The sequence below is a fragment of the Artibeus jamaicensis genome, unplaced genomic scaffold, assembly GCF_021234435.1.
Source record: "Artibeus jamaicensis isolate MK-2021 breed Jamaican fruit bat unplaced genomic scaffold, CSHL_Jam_final contig_233, whole genome shotgun sequence".
Lineage (NCBI taxonomy): Eukaryota > Metazoa > Chordata > Mammalia > Chiroptera > Phyllostomidae > Artibeus > Artibeus jamaicensis.
Genome location: NW_026521486.1, coordinates 15743276 through 15769665, shown reverse-complemented (window position 1 = coordinate 15769665; position 26390 = coordinate 15743276). Strand labels below are relative to the sequence as shown.

Here is a 26390-nt window from a genome sequence, read left to right as displayed (position 1 = left end):
CTGGCCTGCAACCCAGGCATGTGCCCTGACTGGGAATCAAACCGGCGAACCCTTTGGTTCACAGGCTGGCACTCAATCCACTGAGCCACACCAGCCAGGACCAAGAATGCCTATTTTTTTAGATTTGATGATACGCATTTACTCTTACTTCGTGTGTACTTTAAAAATAAAATTCACATTATTTTACAGCAATATTCTGGATCCTAACAAAATATTATGTCCCTTAATGACTGGTTAAGGGCACTCACTAGTTTTCAGTTTATTTTCCTAAACAATACAAACATCAAAGATGGAGTAAATAGGATGGGTTTTCTCGCTGTTTCAATTCCATTCAGCTTCACCAGTAGTTAAAGAACATCTCAATATGGTGGTTGCAAGCAAAAGATGCCAACAGAGGCTGTATCCCAGGAGGAGCCTAAAACTTATTGCCATTCTTCTCCTTCAGCCATACCCATGTGAACCAGATATTTCATTACACTGTAAGCCGTGAAAACCACAATGCCTTGCTCCAAAAAGAAGTAAACCAGCAGACATGGCTTGCGTCAGAACAAGCCCACATATACTGATCCAGTGGATAAGATCAAATTAGAAGTACTCCCAGCTTCTTTGGAAATATACTTAAGATCAGAAAGCTTTCCATCAGTTCCAGATTTTAACACACCACAAAGTGTGGCACTCAGTTTTGACACGTAGCTTTTACGCTGCTCTTACCAGAGCGAATCATCCCTGGTTTATGCCTCAGCTGCCTAAGAGAAGTCAGACCTGTTCCAGAAACCACTCCGCTGAAGATGCATCATCGACCGTCAGTCTCTCTGTCTGTGCCTCTCCCACTGCATCCCACTCAGGGCCTCGCTGTCCATCTCCCTGTAGCTGCCACGTATCTATCAGGTTTGCTATGGTGATATATAATTCCCACTCGCTTATTTGTCAAAAGCTTAATATTGATCGTATTTCAGTTCTTGTGCTATTGTGTTTTTAAATTTCATTTTTTCAGTGTCCAAATCAAAATAACGGCCTGTCACCAGCCCCCAAGACCTTTGGGACAAGTGTGTAAAGTGAGACCCTTTGACAAATGTATGCCAGTGTGAAAGATAAACTGGGTAATCAATAACTGTATTTTAGAGAAAGTTTGTCTCACCAGTCAACCCTAATATTCCTTGATAATTAAATAACTTTAAAGATAGAGTACACTCGGAATAGTAAAATATATTTGGTTAAAACATCTGTCTTAATTTATTATTTACCAGTATTTTATTTTTCAGATAATATTGAAATATCTGACAAATCTATACCACAGGGTTTCTTATTAAAAATTACACCAATCTCTTTGAACATTGGACTCCAAAGTCTGAGATTGCTAATAGTAAAATTTGATATGATGGTCATATTAATTATATATCACCATAGCAAACCATAGTCATTGCTGAAAGTTTAGAGTCATACACTCTGCACATTTTACCTGTTTCTGTAGTTATTGGAAATCTTGGATAAAGAATTCAAAAGTTAGGAAGTACCTTAAGACCAAGGAGTCCAAAGCCCACTCACATACAAGGGAGTCGATCTGGAGCAGAGGGGAGAGGGTGCGCCCAAGCCCTGCGGCCTGCTGAAGTTACAACTACAACCCGGGAATTTTCACCAGTGCACTTTCTCTACTATAGTCTACACGTGGACTATAATTTTCATGTTGTTCAAATCCATTTGACTCATTTTTTTCTTCATTTTTATTTATCATCTTTCATTTTAGAGAAAGCACTTGTTCTCAATTTATATCCTGAGGAGTCACCAGCTGTGTTCGGCATGACCGGTGCCTCCTGCACTTGCACACTCGCAGGCACCCAGCCTCTCCCCCTCCCTCCTGAGGGCCCTCCCTTTACCTGGTAGCTAGGTGGATAAGGGTGCACTCGGTGCCCTAACAGAACAGCAGAGGGCCGTAAGCATAGGAGTTCCCAGTGACGTGTGATCACTTCGGGGTTCATGAATGCCATGGTCTAGGCAATCCAGCGGCCCCTAAACAGTAGGGCTACAGAATCTTACCATCAAAATCAGTCTTTGAGATTGTCCTCTGAGCATGCCGAGGCCCCAGCGTCGTGACTTGCCCAGCCTTGCTTAGCAAGCGGGTAAGTAGTGGCAGCCAACCCTGTCGGCACAGAATTACTCCAGAACGAAGAGGTTTTAAAAGCAGTGAAACGGGACCTTGTAACTTTCTGTCTTGCTTCGAAAGAACACTGTTGTTCACATTATTTTTATTGTTTGCTCAGTGGATGGATATGAAACTACTTTCACTAGTGACTTGATTACCTATCTCCTTTATAATTACAGATTTTAGAACATTTACAGTTCATTTGTTAAATGTATGAAATTTGTTTTACAGCTCTATGAAAGAGTTGCACTTTTTCTGACCAATTTAGGTAAGTGAAGCCCTTTTTATTTCATGGTACAGTATTGTGGTCTGAGAGGTACCTTTTCAAAGATTCATTTTTGAAATGCTGCTGGAAAGAAATATTCCCTTTGTTCTGAATTGCATACAGGAATTTCTTTGCCCTCAGCAGGACATTTTAAATATGCCTGATCATTAGAGGAATCTTTTCTAGCTAAAGATTTAACACCTGTCGTGAACTCTATTTATCATGAGCTAAGGTAAAGTAGGTTTTCTTCTCGTGCACAAAAAAAAGCATCGCAGAAGTACATGCGTATAAAGTGCCCAGAATTGTTTAGAAAAGTGTTTATTTGCTACTGCCCACATTTTTTATTTACTTAAAAATGTATCCAGTTTTCATGGTATATTAGATCACAGCAGAGTTCTTTGCTTCGAAGACAGCAGGCCTTCTACCAGGAATGTAGGCTGGCTACCCATCACTTTCCTTTGTGAAAATAGCACACACCTGGACAAGTCATCCCTAAGAACATTTCTCTCTCCCCTCAGAGCACCAGAACAATCTGGTAGCCAGCTGTGCACTGAACGTTTTCCACATTTTCAAGGCACAGAAAGCATCCCAATTTTATTAGTCATTTTTATTCTATGCAGTGTGAGGAAATTGCATGCTCCCACACATAACCCGTTCTAGTGCATTCGCACATGTAGCTTGCCCAGAGGGGAAAGAATCATGTGTTTTTGTTTATAATAGTCGTTATAATGCCATCTATTGAGCCCTTCTATGTACTAGATCAGAGCTGAGCGCTTGGCCCATCTCCTTCAATGCCACTGAAATCTCCCATTACCACCACCCCTCACCAAAAAGAAAGAGGTTTATGTCCACAGAAGAAGTAACCGTGCCTTGGTAGGCTGTGCCCAGTGGCACCTTCATCCAGGCTGGCAAAGATGCCACTGGAGATATAGCCCCAGTTCACCCTGGTGGGGTCACCTGGGAACCCACCCAGTTAGCTGACAATCCAGAAGACCTTCCTATGTAACCATTAGTTCAGTAGCAGAGAGAACTAAAGCTAAAGCCCTTGAAGAATCCTTTTTCCCTCCACAGCAGTGTAGCCTTGTTCTGAAACTCACATCTAAACCATTTTAAATTAGATTCTTTCTCCCCTCCCTTCTCTGATAGGCTCCTAGGAAGGATTCTGAGTTGTAATTTTAAGGAAAGGAATGAATGGGTCGAAATGGTAAATGAGCAATTAGAAGCTCAGGGAATGTGGGGAGAGAGACAGTGCTATTGCATGAAATACATTTTCTTTGACATCGCTGGGGGTGGCGATGCAGCTCCTGGGGACGGACGAGTGCATCTCACAGGAGATGTCATGTTGGAGGCTTGGTCCGTATTTTCAGTCCTGTCACAGTATTCAAAGAGCATTTGCTTTTTGAAAGTCAAAGTGTAAGGAAATAAGAATTGGCAACAGAGGGAATTACGGGACACAGATGACAGTATATAGTCAAAGAGCTGAGGGTGAGGTCATCTCGGTGTTTGTCCATGAGAATGAAACACCATGGCAGAGGATGACAGGTAAGGAAGTCAAATACCTCGGTATTCTGAGATGGGGGTCTGACCCCCTCTCACCTGGTAGTATCTGGTCTTTCATCAGCAATGGAAACTGAGACCAAGGAACTGTTAGGAGCTGGGAGGGGACCTGACCCCACACAGGCCTTACTCACAGGCCAAAACAAGGGAAGGTCTCCTGCAGGAAGCCAAGACTGGCCACGAGGCTCCTGCAGCCCCACTGCTGCTGCTCCGGGATCTCTCTGCATCCTGTAACAGTGGAATGCACTGTATAATCTACCCCCTCAGACAAGTCGTAGCTGCTTCCCACCAAACCCTTATTGGAGCTGGTCTGCAAGCTTGAGGATCCCATGGGTGGCCCCCTTTGCCTCGGGCCGGCGCTGGGCCCCCTGCAGCCTCCTCGGCCTGCCTGTGCTCCCACCCTGTGTGCACGCGGAGAGGAGTCGGGGGACGAGTGGGCATCGGAGGCAGCCTTTCAGACTCTGCTTCCTTTTCATCTACAGAACAGCCTCGCACAGAGTCGGAGTGGGAGAACAGCTTCACCCTGAAAATGTTTCTTTTTCAGTTTGTCAATCTGAACAGCTCCACATTTTACATCGCCTTCTTCCTCGGAAGGTAAGAACCCGGTCTCTCCACACCCCTGTGCCGGGGGACAGAGCACTCAGAAGTCACTGACCAGGGGCGACAGAGGAGTCCCTCCTTTAGTGTGATTTATTCAAAATGTAAAAATAGATTGGCCTCCTCCTTTCCCTTTTCACTCCCATCTCAGGAAATGGTTTTCGCTCACGAGTAAGCACCCGTGTGCCTTTTCTTGCTAAGGTTATGTGGAGGGAAATTATTTGCACATAGGAAGGATGGACTTAAACTTGTGGACTCCCTCTGCCCGAATCAGGGCCCTGGGTCTCACACCTGCAGGAGCAGATGACCTGAGGGGCAGGGTGGCATGCAGCATGTCCTAGACCTCTGACTCCACAGAAGAGGGATGGGAAGGGGCTGACACGGAATGGCAGCCCGGGACACTTCGGACTCCAGCAGTCATGAGGATTGGGGAAGGATCTGAGTTCACTCGTGTCCCATGAGTTCATCACACCAGGGCGCGTTTCTGAGCAGATGAGAACCAGGATGGGCCAAGGATTGGGGTTTCAATGAGATGAATTCAGCAGCCCTGGCTCAGTATTAGGAACTTCGGAATGGAATTCTAGTCAAGTCATTTGATTTAAAAAAGCAAAAAACAACAACAACAAAAAAACAGCAGCATTACTGTTATTCAAGAAGATCAGAATGTTTCAATCCTACCTGCTGCTTACACAGGCCAGAGCAGAGCACTTGATATTTGGTAGAAAATGTTCAAAGTCATAGCAAGGAATGAGAACTGGCCTCTGTGCTCAGCAGCCAGACAGAAAGGCCAGAAGGGACACATCCCCCGGAGAATTCCAGAAGCTGCCGTTATGACAGCTATGAAAAGTTCCCTAATTCCCTTAGACCTGACACTTACTGTACCTGTAATTTTTGTTTTAAGACGTGCTAATCTAATAGTCACTGAAGACTTAGACCTTCAGGATGCTAATGGTCTGTTTTTCTGTGTGTGTTGAAGATTTGCAGGACACCCAGGTGCCTACTTGAGGCTGATAAACAGGTGGAGACTAGAAGAGGTCTGTATTCTCCTTATCCTTCCTTGTTTCCTAAAGCCCCGCCTTGAACAGCCTTTGGGCAACTTTGTGCAGGTTGGAAACCAGACACCCTTCCTTCCTCTCCACTGATTCCTGAATGTCTGTGTTTGCTTACCTCACAGTGCCACCCTAGTGGATGCCTTATTGATCTCTGTATGCAAATGGGTATTATAATGGTGCTAAAGCAGACCTGGAATAATTTCATGGAACTTGGCTACCCGTAAGTACCTTCGTGTCTGTAGCCAAGTGGCAGCATTGCTGTTTTTTGGCTTTTCTGGGTGTGGCAAGTAAGATAAGCCGTGCAGGCTCAGCAGCTAAGCCAGTGCGTGTACCTGGAGCAAAGTGCTCACGCTCAGGTATTCAAAGAGACTCGTGAAAATAATAAACGTTGGCTCTTTTGGAAGACTTAGTACGAGTCACATGAACACAAGTGAATTTTTTAAAGACCGGGCCCCCAAATATTGGATACTTGTAATGTGAGCTGCTTTCACTGATGTGTCTGACCCTTTTAGCTTCAGCACTATGAGTTGCTCTAAAATATTAAGTAGGTCTCTACTCCCCAGTCCCTGCGATAAATCAGGAGTGGCATTTTTTAAACTACTTTAAATTTAGACTGTGCAGAAAAGAAACTTATGGAACGGAGAAAAGTTTAGGGATTCAGAAAAGAAACCAGAGTGTTTGTAAGTCAGCATATCTTAACCAGGAAAACATGTTATTACCTGTGTTAATGCCAACGGGCATAAACTTGCATCAGCTTTGCAAGGGTAACCTTGGACTCTGCTGTGATTGCTCAATTCTGGTCATTTAAGTGTTGAAGGGACATGAGTGATACTTCTAATTCTGCTTTCATTCCACACCTACTGATTTCCGTGTCAGCTTGGCATCTCCAGAGAGAACTCCAGGTTCCAGGGAGGACCACTTAGCCAGAAAAATTAGCTAGAACTTAATTCACTTTGAAAAGTCATCCCTTACCTCCCTATCAGAGCCACGACTAGTAGTTTTCCCTACTATATTTAATTTTAGAAAACTCATTCCAAGTGTTTTATGTTTCCTATAAAACTTTTAATAAATCATAAAATTAAAACTTTAGAAGCATTTTAAGTTTTAAACCATAATTTATCAAAATACTGTCAACATCAAGAGAATTATATCTTCTAGAAATGTGGACAGAGTGCAAAACTGGGAAAGTAGGCAGAGTTTGTCTTTGGCACCCATCCCTCTAGTCCCTTTATTTCACATTTGCTTTTGTTTTTTGGCATGTCTGCCCCTGGAAACCCTGCTGCCCCTATTTCCTCAGGCCTGTCCAACATCCTAAGATGCACTCCCAAGCACTGTTAAGGATTCATGTGCCGACCTCCTAGGGTGGGATGCACTTTATTGGGAGTCGGAGCCCCTCTCCAGCTCGAGCCCAAAGCAAGCACGTCCAGCTGTGGAACTGCAACGTTCCGTGTGCCAAAGGAGGAGGCGTTCTGTGGGTTTGCCAGTTGTCTAGGCCCCCAAGTCAGAAGATGCCAGTCAGCACCCATGCAGGCCGACAGGAAGCCAGCTCGGCCAAGTCGTCTTCTTCTCAGATATCTGGGCGCTGATTCCATCTTGGGGAGGGGTGGTTGTAGATGTTCTCGGTCCTTCATCAAATCCTCATAGGCCACACTGAGCATGAGGCAGTTTCGTGAATGATTAAAACCAGTTCATCAGTCATTCTGTTTACTCGCATGAACTGCAGCCTCCGTTGTTATTTTCTCCCTAATCCAAGGCTTTATTTCCTTGGCAGCCTGTCCTCAGTTTTTTTAAAGTATGAGTCTCTATTTAAATGCTCCTACTTCTTAATGACTTAAGTCTTACAAACAGTTATGCTTTTTCTTCTTTTTAAAGAAACTGATCTCATTGTGCAGGTTAATTCAGAACTGGTGGACTAGAAGAAAAGTACGACAAGAGCACGGGCCAGAAAGGAAAATAAGTTTCCCGCAGTGGGAAAAGGACTACAACCTTCAGCCGATGAATGCCTACGGACTCTTTGATGAATACTTAGAAATGAGTATGGAAATGTTCCACTTTATCCTTTTATCCTTTATCCTGTTCAATATAAATGCAAATTCTTGCTCTCTAGTTCCATTCAACCAAAAATATATCAGTCATCACCTTGGGGCCATCTGTGTGTGGGGATTCTTGAGCTAAATGCAGCACAGTGAGGGTCTTGCTGTAAGACGCCCAACCCATAGGGATGGTTCAAAAAGCCGACAGCCACATCAAACTTGTCAGGATGTCATGTTCTCTCTGTTGTACCAAATCACCAGGAGCAAAAACGAGTTAGAAAACTTGATGAACCGATGAGAAAGGAGGTATCCCTCATGGTGTAATTGATTCACTCTGCAGACATCTGCTGAACCATGTTACGTTCAGGCAGACACTATGCTTGGCACTTAGACATATGAGAAGGACCAAGGCAGAGCCCCAGCTTTCAAAGAATGCATGGCTCAGAGGGGCAAAGCCAGAGATACAAAGAGTAAGTGTAATCAATTGTCATAAGATGCCGCAGTATCAATCAGTAGGCAGTAGAGTGGGGACAGTCATTTCCCTTGGAGAGGCTTTGGCAGGAAGCTAAATACTGCTTAAGCTATGCTACCTTTTTATTTAAGAAACCAGATTTCTGGGGAATCAACCCAGGCTATTTCTTGTATCATGTAACTAAGAGCATGGGGTCTGCAAACAGATTACCTGGGGTCAAGTCTCGGCCCTCTCCCTTATTCACTATGAAAGCTGGGTCAGTTGCTTCCTCTCTCTTTCTTGATTTCCTCATTTCTAAACTAGGGACAATAATAGGAGTAACTACCTCATACTCTTTGTGTGGATTAAATGGGTTAATGCATGAAAAGGACTTAGGACAATGCCTGGCGCATAATGTGCTCTCTGTGTGCATCCTCTTATATCATTATTTGTTTTCCTAATTTTATTTCCCAGGGGAGAAAGCTAATGAAATCCCTTAGCATAATAATTGAGTGTGTATAGAGTCCCTTTCCTTTTCTAAGTTATGTTTAAGCTTTGCAACATTGGGGTGGAAGTTAGGGGTGCGGATGGGCAAGATGCATTACTTCTGAAAGAAGCTAGTTCTTTCTGGGGAATCTAAAAATTAAAGGAGTAGTAGAATTGATGCTTAATATCTCATAGATTGCTTATGTCCTGAGTATCCACTGATTTCTTCAGAGTTTCAATTATAAAATGGCAGAGCAATATAACTTGGAGAAGAAATCAATTTGGGCATTAATAATAAAGCTTAATAAAGAGAATTCATTAAGAGAAATAACCACTTTGATGTCTCTTAATGGACTCTTCTCCCATAAAGGAAATAAACAAATAATGTTGGTATATTGAGTGCTTTCAAGGAAGCTTTTATGCGGCCAGAACCAGAGCGCTCCAAATACTGCAGCATCTTTGCAGCGAGGAGCAAGTCTCGGTGAACTCTAACTGCTTATTTACATTCTCATTGCTTTATTATATTTTTAAAAATTCATTCATTGATATTTTAGTGGTAAAAGTATATAAATCATGTGCAGATCAATGAATCCTCACAAAATGTAACAATCTATGTAGGAGAGGTGTTGACAAACTACTGTCCACTGCCCGTTTTTGTCAGTAACGTTTTATGGGTACACAGAGACACCCTTTTATTTACGTATTACCTGTAGTTGCTTTTGCACCACAACAGAACAGTTGAGTAGTTTCGACAAAGAGTATATGGCCTGAAAAGCCAGACATATTTACTATCTGGTTCTTTACAGGAAATGTTTGCCCTCCTGTGAACTAGATCAAGAAATAGAATCTTCCCAGGGTTGACGAGGCACCGTTGTCCCCTCCCTTCATGATAATGCCCTCCCTAACCACTTTCCTGACTTCTCACACCGTATATTAATTTTGCCTTCTTTTGATCTCTCTCTATATGGAATTGTATACATACTCTTTGTAGCCTTTTGTATTCAATATAATGGTTATTACGAGTCTTCCATGTTGTTACAAGTAGTAGGACTTCATTATCATTGCTGTATAGTATTCCTAGAATGAATACTTGAAGCAAAATTATGAAAGAGGCACAGTTTGCTTTTGATTACCACTCCCATCTTTCCTTTGGTCTTTTTTTTTTTTTTGCATTTCGATTCCCAGGTACTCCCAAATTTCTCCTCTGCCCCTCCCAGAACTCCCTAACCTCCCACCAACCAATCCCTCAACTGTCCCATATCATGAAGTGTACTTCTTAGCATGGCTAAAGGTTAATATGCTAGGTTGACTTCCACCAAGATGGAGGCATAGGTGGAGATGCTGTGCTTCCTCACACAACCAAGTTTAGAGGCAACTAAATATTAGCAACAGAAAACACAGCCAGAACACAGAAAATTGAACTTTTCGGAAGTCTGATAACAACATATTCTTCACCCTGACCGGTAAGAGGGGCGAAACCAGCAGCTAGAGGAGCGGGGTTTCACAGGAAAACTCGGTCAGACGAACTCAGGCGCATGGAATCCAGGCGCAAGGTTGGACCTGGTGGGCAACTCAGCAAGCAACCTCAGGGAAACAGTGAGGGAGCAGGGCTGCGGGTTGACTGTGGTCATGCATTTGTGTGCGGATAGACAAGCGAGGGAGTGGGCGATTGGACTGGAGCCAGCAGGCCCCAGTGGCGAGCGGTAGCGAAGGGCACCGCCATTTCCCCGCTCTGACCACGCCCCCACATACAGCGTCACAACCCAGTGACCTGATAGTCCAAGGCGCCGCTCCTCACACTTGAAGGGCCAGAACAGACCAAAAATGGCTCAAGAAGATCTCAAAGCCCCAGAGCCTATAAATCTAAGCGATGAAGAAATAGCAAAACTCTCAGATGCACAGTTTAAAACACTGGTGATCAGGATCCTCACAGAACTGGTTGATTATAGCCACAAATTAGACAAACATATGAAGGCGAAACTAATTGAAATGAATGGAATTGCACAGGAAACCAATAGCAATGAAAAGGAAACTGGGACTCAAATCAATGGAGCAGACCAGAAGAAAGCAAATAATAGCCAAACAGAAAAGAGTGAAGAAGCAAGAATTTAAAAAAATGAGGAGAGTCTTAGGAACCTCCAGGACATCTTTAAATGCTCCAACATCCGAATTATAGGGGTACCAGAAGGGGGAAAGGAACAGCCACCAGTGGAAAACTGAACAGTTTGAACAAATTTGAACTTATTTGAACAAATAATAAAGGAGAATTTCCCCAATCTGGCAAAGGAAATAGACTTCCAGGAAATCCAGGAAGCTCAGAGAGTCCCAAAGGAGTTGGACCCAAGAAGGAACACACCAAGGCACATCATAATTACATTAGCCAAGATTAAAATGAAGGAGAGAATCCTAGAAGCAGGAAGAGATAAGGGGACAGTCACCTACAAAGGAGTTCCCATAAGACTGTCAGCAGATTTCTCAAAAGAGACCTTACAGGCAAAAAGGGGCTGGAAAGAGGTATTTCAAGTCATGAAATCCAAAGACCTACAACCAAGATTGCTCTATCCAGCAAAACTTTCACTTAGAATGGAAGGACAGATAAAGTGCTTCTCAGATAAGGTCAAATTCAAGGAGTTCATCATCACCAAGCCCTTATTATACGAAATGCTAAAGGGACTTATCTAAGAAAAAGAAGTTAAAAAAAGATGAACAGTGAAAGTACAGCAAACTCACAGTTATTAACAACCACACCTAAAACAAAAGCAAACTAAAAGGACAGCTAGATCAGGAGTGGAAACATAGAAATGAAGATCTCAAGGAGGGTTAGCAACAGGGGAGTGGAAGGAGGAGAAGGGGGGAGAAGGTACAGAAAATAAGTAGCATAGACAGTAGATAGAAAATAGATGGGGGGGGGGCAAGAATAGTATGGGAAATATAGAATCTAAAGAACTTGAGACACATGGTCATAAACTAAAGGGGGGGTAATGGTGGAGACGGGGGGTAGGGTGGAGGGGAATGAAGGGGGGAATAGAACTGTAACAGCATAATCAACAAAAAATAAATATTTAAAAAAATATGCTAGACTGAAGCATTTTAATAGGAATCAAAGCCTCTGTTGAATTGCAGTTAAGAAAGGTAACTTTACCTGTGGGAGTGCGGGCATCAGAGTGACAATGGATGAATTATTTTGTGCATGTGCAGATTTTCTAGGCACGTGAACATAGGAACGCACTATTCTCCATCCATTCTACTGGTGATAGACACCTGTGTGAGCTCTGACAATACAGCTGTGAACGTTTTTATGTATGTGTTTTGGTTAACATATATATACAGATTTCTGAAGGGAACTTATGTAGCAGTATGGTTACTAGGTCATAGATATGCATTTATTGATGTTCAGCAGACACTTCCAACATTTTCAAAAGTGAATTGTATCAATTTACACTCTGACTGGCAGTAGAAGAGCTTCAGTTACTGCCCATACTGTCTGAAACTTGTGTCTTCCTTTTAAAAATTTTCGCCATCCTGGTTGACAGGTAGCAGTGTCTTATCATGATTTTAATGTGAAATTTCATGGCAACAAATAATGCTGAGCACCTTTTTATATGCTTATGGTCCTTTGGCTATCCTCTTCTGTGACTATCCTCTTTTTCTTAGTGACTTATAGAATTTATTGACCTACCCTGGATAGGAGTCCTTTGTCAGATGCTGTAAATCAAATATCCTTTCCCAGTTGGTGGCTTGACTTCTCTCTTGATGGTATATTTAAATGGATAGAAATTTCAACTTTATGCTGCTTGAAAGGAAATGAAAATAGGATATTGGAGAGACAGATTCAGTTTCCACGTTTAGTGCATCACTATTCATGTAGATGAGATAGGAAAACAACCTAAGTATCCAGCAATGGATGAATGGGTAAAGAAGTAGTATCTTCAATGGAATACTATTCGGCCATGTAAAAGGAAGACATCCTGCCATTGGCAACAACAATGGATACTCCTTGAACATATTATGCTAAGTGAGATAAGTCAGAGAAAGTCAAGTTCTGTATGATAGCACTTATATGCCAGTTTTCCACTATCTTATCTCTTGTCCATGATCCATTCAGGATTCAACATGCATTTAGATGCTGTAATCTGCTTAGTTTACTCCAGTCTAAGACAGTTCTTCAGTCTTTGTCTTGACATGATCATGATCTTGACATTAGAAGATTGCTTGTCAGTAGGTTTGTAGAAGGTCCTTCAATTTGAGATTATATGATGTAGTCTCATGATTAGGTTGAGGATATGCATTTTTGGCAAGAATACCACAGGAATGATTCTGTCTCCTCTTTAGCATATCATATCAGGGGTACGTGATGTCAGTATGTCTCGTCACTGGTGATAGTAAATAACTTTGATCACTTGGTTGAAGTGATGTCTACCAGGTCTCTCCATTGTGAAGATACTAATTTAAATTCCTTTGTAATTAATAAGTATCATGTGGGGAAATACTTTAATATTATATGCAAATATGCTTCTCTCTGCTAATTTTAACATGTTGTAATGGTTCTTGCCTTCAGCAATCATTACAATGATACTTGATCAATGGTGATTTTCTATTCTCATTATTCCTTCTACATTTATTAATTAGCATTCTACCATAAGATAGGATTGAGAGCAGGAGGTGGGGAAAAGTGGTGGCAGGAAAATGGAGACAACTGTACTTGAACAACAATAAAAAGAATTCTACCATAATGGGGAAGAAAGGCCATTTCTCCCCAATTAAGTCATGTGTTCAATTCTTTATTTAGATCAGTATGTATTTGTATCAATAAGGATATAGATACTTAGTCTTCAGGTTATAATTGAATAGCATCATTTTGTTTCACAAATTGTTCCAGCTTTGGTCATTAGGCACTCCTTCAAGTTTGTCCTGTGCCCTAATTGATGTGTTCCATCCTTTTTCAAGTACTTCCTAACTTTCTGACATCACAAGATATCCCAGGCTCATGTCACATTTCCCCTACCTACCTCTGGAATTAAACATTTCCCCAAGAACCCCTGGTCCCTTTATTTAGAGAATGGTATTTAGAAACCAAGATCTGGACCCTGGGAATGATCGTGGCTTCTAGATGCCCCTGTTCCAGGGCCAGGAGTGCCTTTTCTTCCAGTGCCTGCCCATCTTTCCATTCCTTGTGCTTCAGTATTGGAGAAAATGTAGATTAAAACAGTGAGACATTCACATCATTATCCATTTGAAGACAGTCATGGGACACCGATGTACTTTTTTCTCTTTTACCTCTAGTTCTTCAGTTCGGATTCACAACTATCTTTGTGGCAGCTTTTCCCCTAGCACCACTTCTGGCCTTACTAAATAACATAATTGAAATTCGACTTGACGCCTACAAATTTGTCACACAATGGAGGCGACCTTTAGCTTCAAGGGCCAAAGACATAGGTAAGTCTTTGGGGTATGTGTTTTAAAAGATATTAACTTTTTGGTAGATAAAATAAAAACAATCCCCAACTTTAGATTTTTACATATGGTTTCCATGTGAGACGATTCAACCAACTCTTGCAAAAGAATAAATGTGTTAGCTTTAAATGATTTCAGATAAGAAGTAAAATTGCCTAGTTGGAGATTTACAATTTCCAGTGTTAGAGAATGTGTACTTAAATAGATTCCCAAGTTAGTTATTTCTATCTTAAGACTTTGGAATCCAAAATTTTGATTATCCCTTATTTACTTGTAGATATTTCATAGCTTAACCTGGTTTTGCTCTTTCCTAAATGTTTTCCTGAGTCACATGAAGTGTGATCCAGTTTTTCCAAAGGCAGAAATGGTCTTTGGTCTTTGGCTAAAGATGCTGAGTTGAGTCAGGTGCAGCCTCTCGAGAGCTGCCTGAGATCAGAGGCTGTATTTCATTCATTTCTGAACCTAGTGCTTCGTAGAGGGCAGACAGGTGTTCAGCCAGTGTGTGGGGAAGAGGATTGCATGTGGATGCTCACAATGGTCTTTTAACCACTCTGTGAAATAAACCCACAGTGAGCACCTGCCCTGGGTCAGTGCATCACAACTGAGCCCACAAAGATGAACCAGAGGGACCCTCTCTCTACCCCCAAGGAACTGGTAGCAGCAAGACATTGCATGTGCCAGTCTGATTGAGCAGGTTTTGGTGCCTTTTCGTTGGCCAGAATTCTCTACTTATGTCTGATCTTGATTGAGTTTTTAAATCATGAGCGCTGGCTCTTTCACACATGCTCCTTCAGTGCCAAGGTGTTTGCAAGTACAAATTACTCCTGTTTGCAAGTGTCAACTCTTGGGAAGATGAAAGGATGCTTGGAAAGAACTCTTTGAAAATTAGTTACCCCAGTTAATGTTAATACTTATTACCTCTGCTGTGTGTCTGGAATTAATACAACACTTCTCTTTGAATAGGAATTTGGTATGGAATTCTTGAAGGCATTGGAATTCTCTCTGTTATTACAAATGCATTTGTCATCGCGATAACATCCGACTTTATCCCTCGCTTGGTGTATGCTTATAAGTATGGACCTTGTGCAGGCCAAGGAGAAGCTGGGCAAAAGTAAGTTTGCTGTGAAACCATCATGGAATCTTCATTACCTGGCCATTGTGTGGTGTTAGACCCTCAGACAGAAGCCTCTGCAACAGAATACATGGGACCCAAAACCAGGAAAGCCAGTGGTGGGGAGGTGAAATTATAACACTTTCAGCCAAAGTGAACACATCCTCCTGATCAACTGAAGGGATGGGAGTCTGACAGGTTTTAAATGACATCCAATGAGAGAGCAACAATTAATCATTTTCTCCATCCCCCAACCACTACAAATTCAGAAGTCAGTGGTGTGGTCATGTGTGTAGCAGTGTAGTGGTACATGGTGTCATGTACAGTTATGCCATTTTTATGAGTTTGTCAAAAGAGCATTACAATCTGATTCTCCTTGTGTCTTTGTATGTAGACTCTGCCACTTCTACATGGGAAATATGTAACCATGTGCTGAGCACCCACGAGGTAGTCAGTACATATTTGCGAAATAAGCATCTGAATGACATTTCCTGGCTATTGACCTGAGTGGTGTCTGTATTGCTGTAATCAAATTGGGTGAACTCCCTGAGAGCTCAATTCTGTGGCATCACCTCAATGATTCCCAAAGCCAGGGCTCTGTGTTTTCAGTCAGATAAAGCCTTGGCAACATTATAACATGTCCCACAGTTTTCATTGCTGTGCCCTTGGAAAAAAGACAAGAAACCTTAACTGTCACGGAAGAGAAGTCCCTATCTGGGTAATGTCAAAATAATCTAATATAATTTATGGCATTTACTGTGTTTACTGGTTTGAGTGGGGTGTGTATTGGGAACACAAGGTCTTTTCAGTGCCCCAGAAATCATCCCACATGGGCTGCTACCAACTCATAGACGCAGCCCTGCCTTCTGGGTTCACTAGTCTGAGCCAAACTGAGTTACTCTCTATAGCCACTGTAGTTCAAGTAGCCCCAAGGAGTCAAGTGACACTGAATCAAAACAACTGAATTAATGTACACCTGGCCTAGGTCCAAGTTCATTAACACTATGTAAATGTGCTAGGGTACAGATGATCAAATTCAAAAAGGCTCATAGTCCAGCTATTTGAAGAGGGTTTTATAAAGTTTTTTTACAACAATAACCATGCAGCCACTAAACACTAATTATCTAGCAGCTTTCGGTGAGCATACCATCCCACTTTATGGCAGATATTATCCACACATTTTTTTCCAATTGTAACTGTTGTCAACATTCTCTGCTTAACTTAGCTTTAAAAAACTTAACTTTGTTCAAACCATCTTCACGAATGTTTTGCATTTGATTCCAAAACTGACCCGAGTCATGCATTATTACCCTTACTTTGAAGAGCAGAGACTGAGAGATGTGAATCCAGAATCACAAGGCAGTGTGACTGTGAGGTAACCACGTGAATATCCTAAGCCTAAACTCCTGTTCTCATGGAGAGAAGTCATGCGGTTCTCTCCACCCTGAACCACACAGCCCCCAGGGCACTTGCCAATAGGTGCTTCTGAAGCTCATCCGACATATTCCCCAAGGGTTAAATCCCAATGGTTATTGCAGCTCTTTCCTGCTCCAAATATGGTGAAACCTGTCTTGTTTGGGGGAGAACCAAGCAGTAATGTGGAAATATTATGCACAGCTGGTAGTAAATCAAAACTTTAGATTTTTCACAGCCTATTAGATTCCAGACAATGTTCATGGTGCTTAAAAATTTTATCTAATAACCTTCTTATTTCAGTTTTATTGGGCTCTCCAGGCTTTTTTGATGACCTTTCTCTTTGACTTGAGTCTTCTGCTACTTTTAAGATTTATATATCTACCTTTAATCTACCTTAACTTTGTTCAAACCATCTTCACGAATGTTTTGCATTTGATTCCAAAACTGACCCGAGTCATGCATTATTACCCTTACTTCTTTTAATTCTAAAGGAGTTCATCATTACTAAATCTGTATCACAGGAAATGTGAATGGGATCTCTTTAAGAATAAAAGATCCAAAATACAAATGAGAAAGTATAGGAATGAAGGACATGTTCACTGACAAGAACACAAACATGAAGGGGATGAGTACAGTAGTGATGGTGACCTTCAACTTAAAACCACTGTAAACATAGCTTGGTGTATATGAGACACATGGTAAACACAAACCATAAATCTCAAAGAGATATTCTAGAAATATAGAAGAGAATCCAAACATGACACCAGAGAAAGTCATTAACGAGAGCAAGAGAATAATAAAGGAACAGATAAGAAGTAGAAAAAAAGTAAAACTGCAATAACTACATACCTATCAATAATTGCTTTAAATCTAAATGGACTAAAATGCTCCAATCAAGACAAAGGGCACCTGGATGGATTTAAAAAATGAGACCTGTACATATGCTGTCTATAAGAGACCCACTTCAGATTGAAAGACACACACAGACTAAAAGTAAAGAGATAGAAAAGGAATTTCCTGCAAACTGAAACAAACAAAAAAAGCTGTAGTAGCAACACTTGCATCAAACAAAAATAGATTTGAGACTTCCGGCCAAGATGGAGGCATCGGTGGAAACATTGTGCATTCTTGCTCAACCAAGTTTAAAGACAACAAAGTTTTAGTAACAAAAATGCAGCTAAAACACAGAAAATTGAACTATACAGAAGTCTGACAACAACGCACCGTGTGGCCAGAGCGGTAAGAGGGGCAGAGCCAGCTGCTGAGTGGAGTCGGTCAGGAAAGATTCCTCCCCCACCCTGGACCAACCCAGGTGCACAGGCAGCCATTGGCGGATCCCAGGTGTGGGGTAGCAATGGGCAGACCCAGTGAGGGTACAAGGCGGCTGGCTGACCGTGGTCACACATTCGCACACAGATAAACCAGTGAAGGTGAGAGCAGTGAGACAGACTGCGCAGGCCCCAGCAGCGGGAAGCAGCAAAGGGGCTATTGCCCCCCTTTGACCCCGCCCCCACATGCAGCATCACAACCCAGCAACTGGGTCACCCCACCCTGATGAACACCTATGGTTCTGCACCTCATATGTAACAGGTACGACCAGATCAGAACATTATGGCTCAAGAAGAATAGCTTAAAGCTCGAGAGCCAATAATTTTAAGTGACCAAGAGATAGGCAACCTGTCAGATGCACAGTTCAAAACATTGGTGATCAGGATGCTCACAGAATTGGTTGATTTTAGTCACAGATTGAGGAACAAATGAAGGCTAAACTAATTGAAATGAAGGGAAATGCACAGGAAACCAATAGTGATGGAAAGGAAATTGGGACTCAAATCAAGGGAGTGGACCAGAAGGAAGAAAGAATGACCAAACAGAAAAATATGAAGAAACAAGAATTCAAAAAAATGAGGAGAGGCTTAGGAACCTTCAGGACATCTTTAAACATTCCAACATCCAAATTATAGGGGTACCAGAAGGGGAAGAGAAAGAGCAAGTGGAAAACTTATTTGAACAAATAATAAAGGAGAACTTCCCCAATCTGGAAAAGGAAATAGACTTCCAGGAAATCCAGGAAGCTCAGAGAGTCCCAAAGAAGTTGGACCCAAGAAGGAACACATCGAGGCACATCATCATTACATTAGCCAAGATTAAAATGAAGGAGAGAATCCTAGAAGCAGCAAGAGATAAGGGGACAGTCACCTACAAAGGAGTTCTCATCAGACTGTCAGCTGATTTCTCAAAAGAGACCTTACAGGCAAGAAGGGGCTGGAAAGAGGTATTCCAAGTCATGAAATCCAAAGACTACATCCAAAATTGATCTATCCAGCAAAGCTTTCATTTAGAATGGAAGGACAGATCAAGTGCTTCTCAGATAAGGTCAACTTCAAGGAGTTCATCATCACCAAGCCCTTATTATATGAAATGCTAAAGGGACTTATCTAAGAAAAAGAAGATAAAAAAGATGAACAGTGAAAGTACAGCAAACTCACAGTTATTAACAACCACACCTAAAATAAAAGCAAACTAAGAGGACAGCTAGATCAGGAGTGGAAACATAGAAATGAAGATCATATGGAGGGTTAGCAACAGGGGAGTGGGAGGAGGAGAAGGGGGGAGAAGGTACAGAAAATAAGTAGCATAGACGGTAGATAGAAAATAGGGGGGAGGACAAGAATAATATGGGAAATATAGAATCTAAAGAACTTGTGACACATGGACATAAATGAAAAGGGGGGTAATGGTGGGGGAGGGGGATGCAGGGTGGAGGGGAATGAAGGTGGGGAAATAGGACAACTGTAATGGTATAATCAATAAAATATATTTTAAAAAATCAACATCCAAAAAAAAAATTCCCAATTTCTGAAATGGATAAATCTAACCTTATAGAATTTTTTTTTTATTAAAGCAAGACAAATTTGCTATACACACACAAAAAAACCCCAAAAATAGACTTGAGCACAAAGGCCATAACAAGAAACAAAGAAGGATGTTTCATGGTCATAAAGGGCTCAGTCCAACAAGAGGATGTTGGACCAAACATTTACTCACCCAACACAGGAGCACTTACATGTATAAGCAAACACTGGCAGATGTTAAGGAAGAAATTTTCAGTAATACAATAATAGTAGGGGTTTTAACACCCATTGACATCAATGGATAAATTATCCAGACAGAAAATAAAAAAGGAAACAGTTGTTTTAAATGATAAATTCAGCCAGATAGACTTGAAATTTTGGGGTATTTCACCCAAAAGCAGCAGAATATACGATTTTAAGTACACATGAAACGTTTTCCATATAGACCACATGTTGGGCCACAAAACAAGCCCCAGTAAACTTAAGAATACTGAAATCACAATCTTCACCAGTTGTAATAGTGGGAAACTATAAATCAATTATAAGAAAACTGAAAAACACAAACACCTGGAGGTCAAATAATATGCTACTAGACAATGAATGGGTTGACAATGAGATCAACAAAGAAATAAAAAATAAGTCAAGATAAATGAAAATGAAAAAACAACAACCCCAAACCTATGGGACACAGCCAAAGCAGTTTTAAGATGGAAATTCATAATATACAGACCCATCTCAAGAAACAAAAAAAAACTATTGAATAAAAAATATAATTGTATACCTAAAGGAACTGGAAAAATAAGAACAAAGCCCAAAGTGATGAGATGGGAGGAAATAATAAAGATCAGAGCAGAAATAATTGAAATAAAGTCTAAAAAAGCAATAGACTAGATCAATTAAATCAAGAGCTGGTTCTTTGAAGGGATAAAATTGATAAACCTTTAGCCAGACTCATCTAGGGAAAAAAATGAGAAAGGACCGAAATGAAATAAAAAATGAAAGACAAGCAACAACATGTGGGACCCATGTGCTCTCAGAACTTTGTACATGTCATCATTCTGGTTCAGTGGTCAGCAACTTGGGGTAATCCCATGGGTAATGTTAATAAAGAGAGTATGAAGACCATGCCATACTAAATCTACCAATAATTACTAATGACCTCCTACTGGGTCCAAAAAAATAAATAAAATCAATTAATAACAGCCACTTGCATTTATTAAAATCTTGCTGTAAGCTAAGCACTATGTCACTTACTTTGTATATATCATTTCATCCCCACAATGACTGTATGAGGTGGGGACTTTTGTCACTTAAAGAAGTTACAAAATTTTCCAAGATTATATGTCTAGAAAACAGCAGAGCCACAGTTTGACCCCCAAACCTAAATATTTAGTATTATACTGATTCCAGATAAAGAATGAAAGCCATGCCCTCAAGAACCTTATCATCTCTGGCAGTCTAGGCAATAGTTTTAATTTCTAGTCCATTTTCAAGACCTTGATAGAATCTCTGGTACTGAAGTAGAATCTCTGGAAAACTGAAGTTTTCCTCCAGTCAACTCAATTAAATCAACATTACTGGATTCCTACACTGCACGAGACTGTCCTAGCTCCAAGAATACAAAAATATCCAGGACACCTGTTTTGCTCAAAAAATTATAGTGCCAAGGAGAAGACATACATGCATGCTGCCGGCTCTAGTACAAGTTGTATGCCAACTGTGAAGTGTAGCAGCACCATCGGGAGAAGGGAATAAGTCTTTTGACAGGAGTGATGAGGAGCAATGAGGACATCTTCCCAGAAGGTGCAGCATTTCAGTTGGCAATTGAAGGATGAGAGCTACTTTCACCTTTAAAGAAATGAGTAGGACTCCCAACAGAAAAGGAAACCTGAGCCAGAGGCATGAAAGCACATGATACATGCAGGAGGTATAGTCTGTCATGGCTATGGCATGCATGTGAGTTGGAGAGGGGGAACTACATTTACATCAGTTATATTCAGGATATTGTGAGAGAGCATGCATATTCATTAGTGAAGAAATGTGTCTACATGTGCATGTGTATTGTCTGTGTGTGATCAATGAAAGAAGCAGTGACACCTATAATTTGTGCTGTGGTGCAGTGTTGTTTTTCGCCTGTTTCTCTGAGGCATTGATTGGGGTAGTGGTGTTCTGTATGATGACTATACACAGACATGAACAAAAGAAATGACTGTTCTTGATTCAATGCCTAAGGTTTTTCAGTGTATCCTAACTCGAGTGCTCATAATGCAGGGCAAGCTAAAGGCACTCACAACTGGAGGAAATTCTAGGAAGAAGAGCCTTAAGTGAATTGGATGCCGAGGCAATAGGAGGTCTAATTACAGAATTTCCTTTCTCTTTTAGGTGCATGGTTGGCTATGTGAATGCCAGCTTGTCTGTGTTTCGTATTGCTGACTTTGAGAACCGATCTGAGCCGGAGTCCGATGGCAGTGAGTTCTCGGGGACTCCTCTCAAATACTGCAGGTGGGCGCTCTTAGCCTCGGATGCGCTGGCTCTGCCCAAGGGGGGTTCTGCTCAGACAGCCCTTTCTGACTGAGTTGGTTTGAAGCAGTAGTCTCAACCTTAATATGCATTAAAATCCCCTAGAGAATTTTAAAATCTGACATCCAGATCCCAGAAGCTCATAGAGTTCCAAATAGGTAACCCACACCAAGATATTATGATTAAAATATCAAAAGTTAAAGACAAGGAGAGAATATTAAAACCAGAAAATGAAAAACAAACTGTTACATACAAGGGAACCATAATCACAGTATCAACAGATTTTTTAGCAGGAGCTTTGCAGGCCAGGAGTAATGCAATATATTCAAAGTGCTAAAAACAAAAACCTCCAACCAAGAATGCTCTACCCAGCACAACTGTCCTTCACACTTGAAGGAGACAGAGTTTTCTAGACCAGCAAAGCCAAAGGAGCTCAGCATATTTAGACCAGACTTACAAGAAATGTTAAAGGGACTTTTAGAAATTAAAACAAACAGGTGAAAATGACCAATAAGAAAAAATATGAAACTATAAGTCTCACTGGTAAAGGTAAATATATAGAAAATATGGTAGTCACTTACAGTGTTAGTAGGAAGCTTAAAAGACAAAAGTTGTAAAAGTAATTATAACTAAGTTAAGAGATACCCAAAATTTTTTAAAAAGATGTAAACTGTAACATCAAAAACATAAAGCAGGAGAGCAAAAATGTAGAGCTTTAGAATACAATCAAACTGAACTTTATTGTCAACTTCAAATAGACTGTTATAAGCAATCATGGTAACCACAAGAATACAGGTGGTTCTTCTTTTTTATTCATTCAGACACGCTATGTCTTTTGATTGGAGAATTTAGTCCACTTACATTTAAATTAGTTATTAATAGATGTGCACTTATTGTCATTTTGTTAGTTGGATGTTTTGTAGTTCTATTCCTTTCTCCTCTTGCTGTCTTCCTTTGTGGTTTGATGACTCTCTTTATGGTATACCTAGATTAATTTCTCTTTACCTTTTGTGTGTCTACCATCGGTTTTTGCTTGTGGTTACCAAGCGAGGCTATAACTAATGTCATACACAATGGTGAAAAGCTGAAAGTTTTTCCTCCAAGATCAGGAACAAGGCAAGGAGGTCCACTCTTACCACTTTTATTGAACATAATATTGGAACTCTTAGAGCAGTTAGGCAAGGAAAAGAAGTAAAAGGCATGCAAATCAGAAAGGATGACGTAAAACTATCACTATTTGCAAATGACATTATTTATAGGAAATTCTAACGACTCCACAAAAAACTGATAGAATAAACTCAGTTGCAGATACAAAATCAATATATGAAAACCAGTTCTGTTCCCATAACTAATAATAAACTATCAGTGAAATTAAGAAAAAAATTTATTTACAATTGCACCATAAAAATAAAATACTTAGGAATATATTTAACCACGGTAGTGAAAGACTTGTACACTGGAAACTGTAAGACATTGATTAATAAAACTGAAGACAAATAGATATCCCATGCTCATGTATTAGAAGAAATGACATTTTTTTAAATGTCCGTACTACCAAAATAAATCTACAGATTCAATGTAATCTCTATCAAAATCCAATGGCATTTTTTATAGATATAAAACAAACAACCCTAAAATGTGTATAGAATCACAAAAGACCCTAAATAGCCAAAGCATTTTTAATAAAAAAGGACAAAGCTGGAGTCATCAGCGTTCTTATTTCAAACTATATTACAAATCTATAGTAATCAAAACAGTATGGTATTGGCATTAAAACAGACTAGAGAGCCCATAAATAAATGGTAATAAATTTATATATGGTCAATATATTTATGCCAACGTAGCCAAGAAGATACCATGGGGGAAGGATAGTCTCATCAATAAATGGTGTCAAGAAACAGGACAGCCACATGCAAAAGAATGAAACCGGACCAATACACAAAAATTAACTCAAATGAACTAAAGATTTAAATATAAGACCTAAAACCATAAAAACTCCTACAACTAATAATAGGCAGTAAGCTCCTTGACATTGGTCTTGATGATTTCTTGAATCTGACACCAAAAGCAAAGGCAACAAAAAGAAATATAAACAAGTGGGACTACATCAGAGTAAAAAGTTCCTGCATAGCATAGAAAACCATCAACAAAAATGGGAAGACAACCTACAAATGGGAAAAACTATTTGTAAATCATATGTTTAATAAGGGGTTACTATCCAAAGTACATAAAGAAATCATAGTGCTCCCTTTAGCAGCATATATAAAGGACTCATAAAACTCAATGGCAAATAAACAAACAGTCCAATTTAAAAGTGGGCAGATGTTCTAAAGAGAAATTTTTCCCATAGAAGCCACACAGATGGTCAGCGGGTACATGAAACTCAGCATCACTAATCATCAGGGAAATGCAAATCAAATCACAACGAGATATCAGCCCACACCTGTTAGCATGGCCATCATAAAAGAAGATGAGAGATAACAAGTGTCAGTGAAGATGTGGAGCCAAGGGGATCCTTGTGCACTGTTGTTGGGAATGTAATCTGGTGCGGCCACTGTGGAAACAGCACGGAGGTTTCTCAAAAAATTAAAAATACAACTACCATATAACTCAGCACTTCTACTTCTGGGTATTTATCCAAAGGAAAACAAAAACACTAACTCAAAAACATATATCTGCATCCCATGTTTACTGCAGTGTTAGCTATAATGTCCAGGCCATAGAAACAACCTAAGTGCCCACTGATGGATGAATGGATAAAGAAAATCATGTGTGTGTTTGCGTGTGTGATTGATTACTCAGCCATAAACTAGAAGGATGTCCCGCCATCTGCAACATGAATAACCTTGAGGGCATTACGCTAAGTGAAATAAGACAGAGAAAAACAAATATATAATTTCACTTATAGGTGGAATCTAAAAAATAATATTGTGAATACAAATTCAAAAAAATTCAAACTCATAGGTTCAGAGAACGGATTAGCCATTGCTGGGGTTGGGGATGGGCAAAATGTATGAAGGTTTCAAAAATGTACAAACTTCCAGGTATAAAATAAAGTCCTGGGGATGTAATGGCAACTATAGTTAATGATACTGTATCACATATTTAAAACTTGCTAAAGGAGTAGATCTTATAAGTTCTCATCACAGGAAAAAAACAGTTTCTTACGTAATAACTGAAGGCAGAGCCCAGAGCCCAGAGCGGTAGCAGACTTTGCAGCAACCTTTTACCCAAAAATCATTTGCTGACCCAAATACACTTGAGCTCTGCATGTCAAGGCCTTACATAGTTAAGGAAGTTGAAAGAAAAGAGAAAAATGACCAGCCCCAGAATATAAATCTAAACATATACTGCATAAAACAGTAATATATAAATACTAAGATCTATTTTATAGCAGTGAAATAAATTAGCTATATGCAACAGCATGAATGAATCTTACAATAGTAGCATGATACTAAAAAAAAAGCACGTCTCAGAAAAATACATTCTGACGCAGACACTGGCTCACAGTGTCCGCAATGTTATGGATGAGACATGAGACAAGTTCCCATGGACTACCAAGTCCTGTGGAGGAGAAGGGATGGCTCCGCCACTCTCTTAAGGGGAGAGCACCCTGATTCTTGCCTTGACAAGTTTTATTGGGTTCAATTTGCACAGGAATAATGCTCATTAATCATTGTCAGGCAGAAATGATTGAACAATAGATAACATTCTGAGAACTTTGAGGGCTTATTCTGAGTCAGGGTCAGATAGTTAAAGGGCCATAAAACTCTGGGGAACAAACTCACTTCCTGCTTGGTCCTTTATTATTTAAATTGAGGGTATTAGCAAAGTAGGCTTTGTAGGATTTTACGCATTCTTCCTTAGGCCTGATCACCCTAGGGAACCCACCCTTTCCAGCACACAGGGCCACACCCACCTCCAGCATTGTTTCAGGCTTAAGTCAGGCAGGGGAAGTAAGGCAGCCAAGAGATTAGGAGACAGAATGAGGATTTAGACTATGTCAAAGCCAAGGGGCAAGGGCCCATTACCCCCTTTTTCTGTAACCCCCAAGTCCTTCCCTGGGGGGCCCCATGATTGTGACTGTCTTAGGTCATCCCTCCCTTGAGGAATCTTACCCATCATTGGCTAACCCATCAAGTACTAGGGGCCAGGTAGGAGGAAGTAAAAGGAGCAGAGGAGGCTCCTTAGTGGCTTATGGTCTGAAGGTCGCTCAGAGTTACCAACAACATATAGTATAACATCCTTTCCAGAAAGTTTGAAAACCTACACAGTAAAATATTCAGACAGGTTAATATACATATATACACATAAATATGTGTTAATTATAAAAATGAAATTCTGGATAAGGACATTAAGGGAAAGAGATGGAGGAGCACAAAGGTTGAGTAAGTTCCTGGTCATGTTTTAATTCTTGGGTTGAATGGTGGATTCACAAAAGCTCATTATATTA

General features: G+C 40.6%; 1 protein-coding gene across 1 annotated transcript in view; it reads left to right on the top strand.

The window, feature by feature from the left end:
• Nucleotides 1-26390, top strand: part of ANO4 (anoctamin 4) — a 333135-nt gene that overhangs the window by 292262 nt on the left and 14483 nt on the right. The window contains exons 20-27 of the mRNA XM_053662056.1: nt 2372-2408; nt 4445-4556; nt 5536-5593; nt 5734-5831; nt 7504-7646; nt 13865-14017; nt 14999-15146; nt 21800-21919. Coding sequence (XP_053518031.1) covers nt 2372-2408; nt 4445-4556; nt 5536-5593; nt 5734-5831; nt 7504-7646; nt 13865-14017; nt 14999-15146; nt 21800-21919 — 869 coding nt within the window. The remainder of the gene's footprint in view (nt 1-2371; nt 2409-4444; nt 4557-5535; nt 5594-5733; nt 5832-7503; nt 7647-13864; nt 14018-14998; nt 15147-21799; nt 21920-26390) is intronic.